The 9,396-nt window shown below is 33.8% G+C and overlaps 1 protein-coding gene across 3 annotated transcripts; it reads right to left on the reverse strand.

The window, feature by feature from the left end:
- Positions 1 to 564: 564 nt before the first annotated feature.
- LOC110735242 (pentatricopeptide repeat-containing protein At5g47360-like) lies at positions 565 to 7,499 on the reverse strand. Of its 3 annotated transcripts, none has more exons than XM_021915431.1 (7): positions 5,389 to 7,499; positions 3,685 to 3,758; positions 3,496 to 3,591; positions 3,324 to 3,393; positions 2,856 to 2,953; positions 1,336 to 1,490; positions 565 to 994 (listed from the first exon to the last, which is right to left on the reverse strand). In XM_021915431.1, the coding sequence occupies exon 1, from the start codon at positions 7,005 to 7,007 to the stop codon at positions 5,580 to 5,582; it is 1,428 nt and encodes a 475-aa protein (XP_021771123.1). In that variant the 5' UTR covers positions 7,008 to 7,499; the 3' UTR covers positions 565 to 994; positions 1,336 to 1,490; positions 2,856 to 2,953; positions 3,324 to 3,393; positions 3,496 to 3,591; positions 3,685 to 3,758; positions 5,389 to 5,579. The 3 variants fall into 3 exon arrangements, with proteins under 3 accessions (XP_021771123.1, XP_021771122.1, XP_021771121.1); XM_021915430.1 differs by having other exon boundaries at positions 1,336 to 1,493; XM_021915429.1 differs by having other exon boundaries at positions 1,336 to 2,474.
- Between the last annotated feature and the right edge of the window lie 1,897 nt (positions 7,500 to 9,396).

A 9,396-nucleotide genomic window follows, 5' to 3' on the forward strand; every position in this document is an offset into this window, starting at 1 on the left:
AAACCAATTGAACTTGTAATTGTTTATAAGGCACATCAATGAGTACATTGTACATACAAGATGATACAACCTAATTTTGATGGTGTATTACTAAAGAATTGTTTAGTCTTTGGGCATATTATATTATATGAAGTTACATTACTATTAGGTGTGAAACTTAAGTTTTCTTTATAAAAGTCAATATTTTGTAGTACACTTTTTTGTTAAGATAAATACATTTGTCAAATATTTTGTTTGTGTAAATGGTTTATTTATTTATTTATTATTGTTTCAAACAGTGTAAATGCATTTTTATATTATGGAAATGAAATCTGGGAAAACTAAATGACTTTTTTTTTTTGGGTGGGGGGGGGGGGGGGGGGGGGGGGGGGGAGGGGGGCGCTTTTAAAAATTGGTTGATTAAAGAAGATAATTTTTTGGGTATTATTGATATGCTTGACTTTAAAATCATTGCGATTACAAGATCATTTTAATTGCTTAAACAGAAAAGGGGAAGGGGGGGAACAACCCGATAATCCTAAGCTATGTGCTTCCTCCAAAAAAAAACCGATGCATCAATGCCTGTCAAAAAAAATCAAATTGATCTATGCGTAACTTGTCCATTCTTACATTCTACTAAAACATACAAGTGATAGTCTATATTCAAGTAATTTCCTCCCAGTAAATACTCCTACATGTCAAATAATAAGGTTTCTCTACAGATTTCCATACTAACTTTTATCTGGGCTCTTATCTCGGTAGAATATGAACAAAACAGATTCAAGCTAAGCCAAGAAGATGATATCCAACATTTCTGCAGCTACTTAGAAAACAATGCTGTAAACTGAGTAGTTCAGCTAAACAACAGTATGCACAACATTAGAGGAGCAAAACCAACAGTGATACCAACTCCGTCTGCTTCTCCCAGAGCATCATTAGGGTGTCTGAAGACCAAAGCTACCACTCGAAGGGCAATCCCTAGCCCAGCACGCCCACACTCAAGTCAATGAGAATGCTGCATTTTCATCATTTCAGTGAAGGAAAATAAAGAATTGTAAAGAATATTTTCAAGGACAAAAAAGTTAGCAAACTAAAACAAATAATAATTATCACCCCTTCTCATCTCTATTTCATAATTTTTTTTTATTGCAAATTCTCAATTAAATATAATACTTCACATTTCACCATCTAAAATTCATTGATAATCTTATCAACGTATAACCACATATTACTATTTTGGTTCTAAAAACCTGATATTTCCATTCACCTACCAAGCATGATAATTATTTTACTTCATTAAATCACTATAACATGTCATGAAAACAAATAGTAAAGAAGCATTTATAAGAAGCAGACCTTGGTGACTATCCTCATAAACGCTTTGATTTTATAAGCAGCAGACCTTGAATTGGTGACTATCATACATTGGTTGAAAAATGTTTGAAGTTTCACTGCTGATTTCTGCATGGACTGCACATCATAGATCCCTTCAAACTGAGAGACAAACTGTACTGCTGCAAATGGAAGTTTTAGCTGACGTACTGGATAACATAGTTTCTATAGAACACAATATTAAAATCAGCGCGTGATCCAACACAGATTCATGTAGTGAGTGTACTGGTCACAAACCCTTTCTCTGTTTAAACCAAAAACCACCCCTCCCTCCAAGATATTTGTAAGGGTGCATATATGTAGAGAGAGTAAGAGAGGTCCAACTTAAGTTTCAATAACACCTAATTTTTTCATATAAATCTTATCAAATCAACAAAAACACATAAAAATACATTGATGTGCAGAATTACCGGCCTGACATAATATTTAACCAGTCATTAATTTAATTTTATTTTTAAAGAAACATTAGAAAAAAAAAAGGTTATGATAATAAGAGTATCTAAAAAAGATTGAAGCTAATAGGACAAAAACCAACAATTAATAAATCAAGGACAATAATGGACAGAAAAAAATCACGCTGCAAAACACTCCCATTCTCCTTAAATAACACACTAAATCATTTTTTGCCGCAAATGTACCTCAAATTCTTCCCCAAAACCATCGATCCTACATCCAGTAAACCTAAATGAATCTTACACAGATTCTTCCTAAATAAATCACCAAATACCTCAATCAGGAAAGCAAAAGAAACCGTAAAACTACTATATTATCATCACAGATCAGGCAGAGAACCAATACGGGACTAATTATTCAGAACATTGGAACCAATATCTTAACCACTAAATTGTAAAACAAATCTGAATATAAGAAGCAATCAATCTAAGAATTGTGCAGCCTATTGTAGTCCCAAATTATCTCGTCAACTTCAGTTCAATAGGCTTCTAGGAAGATAAGTAAAGGGATATCAATAGAAGGGGCCTGATAATTTCATAAGGAGAAATAAGGAAGATAAAAAGGAGGTGAACTCCAAAGTCAAGGAGCACAATCCAATTAATTGCATATCCTTTGTAAGATCCTCATCCTCCAATTGATTGTTCACATGCCTGCACCACATTCATACTCACTTCAAATTTCAATAAATTCAACACCCCTTATTTATTTCCAAATGACAGAACCAATGCAAGAACTTACTTTCATAACAAAATCACAGTATAAGTAAACACTAATAATATTCGAAGAACAGGGGATTTGCCCCTGTTGTTCAGCAAAAAAAAAATATTAAAAAAAAAATAAAATAAAAAAATCAAAGCACTAAAGTATACATAACCCCATTCATTCAAAATAATAATCACGTTAATAGTACAATACAACTGATTTTAGACAGAATAATTATACAAATAATATCAACCATAAATCAAACCATTCAATTTCTTACTAATAAACCCTAGATTTTGAAATGGAAATTGATGATATAAAATAATTACCTAGCAAGCTGCTTCAATGGAGGATTACAGAATGCTCGAAAGTCGCTTCAATGGAGGAGAGATATGAGATGAGATCCGCGATTTTCCAGCATTTCTTTCTGCAAATTTTCAGCAAAATTACAACAAACCATTTCTATTCCCGTCAAAATTTAACAAAAATACATGAAACTGATGATTTTAATCAATAAAATTTAAATATAAATAAGATGAACCCTTATTTAAGCATAGAGAATTGGAGATAGCTGAGGAGAGAGAAGAGATGAGATCAGAGGAAGAAGCAGGGAAGAAGAGTGAAACAGTGGGACAAGCCACACGTTAAAAAAAATAATAATAATAAAAAAAAACAAAAACAAAAAACAAAAAAAGACGAAACTAAAGCAAGAGAAAATGAATGGGCAATTTGGTATACACTTTCAAGTCTACATTCCAGTGGATCTATATGAAAAATAGTAACATGATGTGACTAACCTGGTAATATTGAAATTCCTTGACCATGTTGAACCTTCTAAAATCCTATACACCAAAGTGCGGCACCATCCTGTTTCGCCAAATGGCACAATTTTTTTTAGTATCACAACAGCAGCAGCTTCACATATAAAATAAATTCAATTTTTCACACGGTGAAGGCTGAATGACTTACGACAAAGCCCATATGTACAAGGTAGTCTTTTGGTCTCAACACCACGGAAGCACCACCAGCAAAGTTGAAGCCCATAGGTGGAAACAAACCACTTACCTAAAAGAAATAAATTTATCACCAGAAGTTCATGCAAATACCACAACTTGACAAAGAATGAAACAATGAGAAGGGAACAGGAATAAGACAGACCTTACTAAAAACTTGTAACATTGTTCTCCTTTGAAAATAAGTGGTTTTGTAGATTTTAAAACAACACTTGTTACCTGCACACAACAAGATAATGAGAAAGCCTAATATCAAGATCCATTGGCACCCTTGGATGTCTAGAATCAAGAGAGAGCACCAAAACGATGAAAGTCATTCATTTCAATTTACTGTGACATGACTGATATTAGTAACGGCTACATCACCAAGCTGACAATCTGACAGAACTTTGGGTGGTCAGTTCGCTCGCCTATTAGCATTGATTTGCTAAAGGCAAAATTGACATATTAATTATAATTTTATTCTTAGCCTTCTCGAACTCCACATTAGAAGTCAGCTTTGCTAACCTCGAGATAAGATTCAACTTCTAGGTTAATATGATTGGTCACTGTATATGATTGGTCTTGATTAAGGAGAAACCAGAAGAAAGAAACTTCATTTTGTCACACAACTTTCTAGTAAGTATCAAGTTTCTGGATGCATCTATAAATCTATTTCTATCATTTGACTTAATACTAAAATTTCTTTTAAAAAAATTATATATAGAAATAGCACAAATATGTTACCAGATAATGCTGAGGCTCAAAAACAACTATATAACTGAAAGGCAAGGAAGATAATCAAGGAGGAACAAAATGACATTACTCTTTGATCTCCTGATCAACAACTACCAAGATTTCACAATCCAAGAACCACATGATGAGATATACACAAAAAAGTAGCCATACCTAACAGAAATAGAGGACTTCCAATCCTCTACATAACATGTTTCAATCTCACCATATACAAAATTTGGACGTGCCAACTTGATTTTAATGTAATTCAGCTCTTCAGCATCACTTTGTCTATCTAGGTTAATAACTGCAAGCCCTTGGGCTTAGCTATAATAACATCATCATGACCAAAGACAGGATTAATACAAATTTAAGTTAAATTCTTTGTTCACAAGTTAATGTAAAAAGTGCCCCGTTCCATGATAAGCAAAGTTGAAAAGAGCACATTCAAATAGAAACAAACACAACATTCTACTTTGCCTGTTCATCTAATATGTTCATCTAATAAGCACTCTCTGAATTCCAAAAAGAGGATGTGCAAATAGTTGCACCATTGCCATAAAGGTACAGAAAATAACATCATGAAATCATTATTAGTAAGACAAGCAAATAGTAGGGATGATGCAAAACAATTCAGAACAAGCTCCCTGCATGAGTCACCATAAAGTGATATTCAGTCAATAATTGTGCAAGAACACTTCTAGCATGATAACAGTGCAAAGAAAAAAATTGGAAAACTCCAACCATTGGCAGTTAAGAAAGAAAACATCACTAGACTTTCCAAGCTAGTTCAGAGATCAATATGCTAGACAAGGGAGAATTTAACTACCAGAATCACGGTGAAAATCACCAAGGAAAAGGCATAGTATGAAGTACAAAATCCCACTGTCAATTTCATAGCCAAATTTTGGGGGACAAAAGCAAGTGTTTTGGTTTCATGATTTTATTTTTACAAAACTCACATCTGACCAGGAGTCAAATAACATTCTAGTTACTAACTCATTTCTTTCTCATCAACCCACACTTCTTCACATCACTCCTGAATAAAACCTAATACTTTAAATCAATGTTTACACTGAAATAAAACAATAGTACATTAAAAAGTGAAGAGGGATTGATTGAATAAGATGCTTACCATGTATACTGTACAACTTGCAACACGAAACTCTGGTTTGGCATAGATACATCTCACAAAGAAGTTGAACCAGGATTGTGCAGCCAGCATGTTTTCAGGCGCTAAAGAAGTAGTTAGATCTTAAAACTTGCAAAAATCCTCTGGAGATACTAATAACCAATACAATGTTAAAAGGATAGTGTAGTTTAGTATCATCTTCTCATCTTACACAAATGTGCAAGTGACTCCATCTCAATTGATCCTTTAAGGTGATTGTGAATGTTATCAATATAAGAGGCATTGATCGATACCCCTTTCTCAACCATATAATTGGCCAGTTTTCCTACCTCTTCCACACGGTTTTCCTGACAAAGACCAACAAGTAGGGTTGAGTATATATCAGAATCAATTGTTAGTACAAAGCCCTTCTTCACAACATCCTCATATAGATAAAATGCATCAAAAAATCTTCCTTTTAAACACAAATCCTTCATCAAGACAGTACATGCAAACCCATCAGGCCTCACAGCACTTCCTAACATCCACCTAAAAAGCTTCTCCGCATCCTCAAATCTTTGGATCCACAACAAAGAGATCACAAGAGAACTATAGCACTCATCTTTCGAGACTTGACCTCCAACAACTACATCATTAACAAGTTTAAATGCCTTGTCAATATACCCTTCGCGACAAAGACCTTGGATAAGCACACTCATAGTAATCCTGTTAGGTTGGCACTTAAAACTCTCCATACGCTCCAATATCGACAACGCCTCAACTGACTTGCCATTTTCACACAAAGTTTGGATAATTGATGTATAAGTAATGACGTTTGGTGTACACTCCCCGCCTTCTTTCTCCATCTCACCCAACAACTCCAACGCTCTCTCGAAACTACCAGCTCTACAAAGCCCATCAAGGAGTGCAGAGTATGCCACCAAATTCGGAGCACATCCATGACTTTTCATAGTCTTAAACAACTGACAAGCATCCTCCAATCTCCCAGCAAAACAAAACCCCTTTAGCATTGACATATAGGTAATCATATCAGGACACAAATCACATGATTCCATCTCTCTCATCAACCCCATTGCCCTATCAAGATCCCCCCTTTCACAAAACAACCCAATAACCACATTATACATTGTCGAATCCGGCCGACAACCAAAATCACCCACCTTTCTCAATACCCACAAACCCTCATCAGCACTCCTAGCTTCTCTACACAAATTAAGAATAACTTTAAACAACTTCACATTAGTTTGACACCCTTCAACCCCATAACACTCAACAATCTCTCTAATCCTACCCGGGTTTCGACCAATGTCGAGCAACTTACAAGCTAAGTTATACATATATTGAGTATGCCTATACGTAGGCTGTAAACCAGCCCATATGAAAAAACGAAGACCTAATTGGGGCTGATTTGAGGAAAAACTACGCAACACCTCAGTAACACATTGAACATCCAATTTAGCATTAACATTAACAAGGGTTTTTTCAGGGTTTTGGGGGCAATTTAAGAGGTGGGTACAAAATTCTTTTGCTGATGAAAAATTGATTCTTGTAATGAGTGAAAATGGTTGTTTTTTTAGTCTATATGCAGATGTAAAAAGGCGAGAAATCGAAGAAATCGCCATTTTTGGACTCGATAATTCTTTGGACGAGATAAATTAGATAGTATGAAAATCTTACAGCGGTGGTGGTGATGGAGTCCGCCGCAACAGCCGCGGTCGCCGCGATTGTTGTGCTTCTTAACTTTTTTTTTAGAGCTAAAAACGATTATAATTTTTTTTTTTTTTTTAATAGAAAACGATTATAATTTGTGAACAACCTCAAATGGTTGGCTTGAACAACTTTTATTTCCATTTTTTTTCTTTTTCTTTTTTTTTTTTATGCCTTTAATTGGTCTAGGCCCAACCTTACCCATGATTAGGATTAGCTTTATTTGTAAGGGTATAGAAATTAGAAATAGGGCCAAAAAGGGCAATTGGTCTTAGATGCATCCTTATGCACCTAAGATAGGTGCAACAAGGGAAAGCTCAAAATGCGCGGCCCAAATTAATAACCCAAACAACATTTCTGCGATCCGCCAAAATCAACACTATGCTCTACAAAATGAACATTTAGTAAAAAAACTGAACATTTAATAATAAAAAATAAACACGTAAAAAAAAAATGAACATTTAATACTTATAATGCATATGTTTCATAATCATATTATTTTTTATTTCTTCAAATTTTAATGTTCATAATTAAATGTATTATATTCATAATAATATTTTATATGTTCATATATAATTTTAAATATTCATCATGTATTATATTCATAAATATATTATATGTTTATATTTTAAATGTTTTGAAATGTTAGTATTTGTTGTTCATATGATAAATATTCTTAATGCTCATAAAATGTTCTCATTTTGTTGGATTATGCTTATGTAGGTTCACTTTCTAAAATGCATATGCTCATATTTTTTATGCATATGTGTAGACACCCATTTGTGTCTCCCCAAAACCAAACCCGGTGATGAGTACCTTTCACGTCGAATCATAATCGAATGAAGTGAAAGTTTAGAAAGTTTAGTGTTGCGAATAGTTTTAATTTCTTTTCTCTTCTCTCTGTTTTTGAAAACTTATTTTAAGAAAAACAATCAATCCAGTTTGGTTGGTCCATGATATGGATCCAATAGTAGTGTAGTTGGATGGGGTTTGAAAAGACCTTTCCAACGATATATTATAAGCCCAATTCCGATGAATATTGAGGAAGTTATAGCCAATTTACTGAACTGTGCCCGGTTTGAGCCTTATATGCGGCCCAATGATCTAGAGGAGGGCCTAATATAGATTTATCACTCCTAATGCAATTAGGAATGGTTTTAGTCTTCTAGATTCTTCTAGAAGGTTATTTTCAATTCTAATTCAATTAGCATTGATAAATTGACTTTTGTTGACTTTTCAGAGTTTTAATTAGAATCAAATAAAGAACATTTTTTGAGAGAAATACAATTTTATCCTCCTGTACGGAAATTTTTATCTAATTTTAAGAAAACGCGTGAATTTCTAAATCAGCGCCAAACGCCAGCTGTAGCGCTTGGCACTAGCATGGGCGTCTGGCGCTAGCATTGGCGCCTGGCGCTAATGTTGGCGTCTGGCGCCAATAGCCAGCGTTGGCGCCAACATCGTTTTATTTGCGTCAGAACTCTGTTTTGATATTTTATCTTTTTGGCTGATTTTCTTTATAAATAACGTCGTAAAAACTCTGTTTTCATTCACCTACAATAACCAACAATCATCAATTCTTATTCTTTCTAATTTTTCCACAATCATCTACAATCTACCATTTCTCTTTCTCTCTCTCTTTTCTAAACTAGATTTTCTCAAATACAAAATTTCGCATTCATTAGATCTAGATACACCTAGCCATATTCGAAGTTGTCTTCGCCCTAGACGTGAAAGGTTTTAATTTCTGAGGGTTTGGTCCCAAATCTCTCTTTCCATTATTTAATTTAATTGTTTATTTTATATTTTCCTTAAAGTTACTAACGTGTGTATTTTGTTATTAGAAAGAGATACGAGGCATCAAAGTAAGTATTTTGATGGTTTTTATTGATGTTATGATGTAGAAATCATGCTTAGGTTGTTATTATGATATTCCTTGTATCATGTCTAGGGTAACTTTAATATCAAGTATGATTGTTATGATGCCTTTTATGTTCTTCCTAATATTTATGATTGTTAGTATCATGTTAGGGTTAAAGCTTTGATTTTTATTGTTTAGTGACATGCTAGGGTTTGTTATTAATCTTGTTAGTATCATGCCTAGGATCTTATTATTATTATGCTGTAACATGATTTTCATGATTATGATTATTCTAATTATTATTATTATACTTAATAGTTATTATATTATTGTAGACACCTAAAAATGTCTCCCAAAACCAAACCCGATGATGAACAACCTTTCACCGCCATTATTGGTCAGGTTGAGTATTTAATCTTGGAGTGCATAAATCCATATTTCCA

This window comes from Chenopodium quinoa, unplaced genomic scaffold (genome assembly GCF_001683475.1).
Source record: "Chenopodium quinoa cultivar QQ74 unplaced genomic scaffold, ASM168347v1, whole genome shotgun sequence".
NCBI classification, from domain to species: domain Eukaryota; kingdom Viridiplantae; phylum Streptophyta; class Magnoliopsida; order Caryophyllales; family Amaranthaceae; genus Chenopodium; species Chenopodium quinoa.

Excerpts from the sequence above, each read along its gene's own strand:
- LOC110735242 (XM_021915431.1), bottom strand. The coding sequence starts at position 7,007 with ATGGCGATTTCTTCGATTTCTCGCCTTTTTACATCTGCATATAGACTA.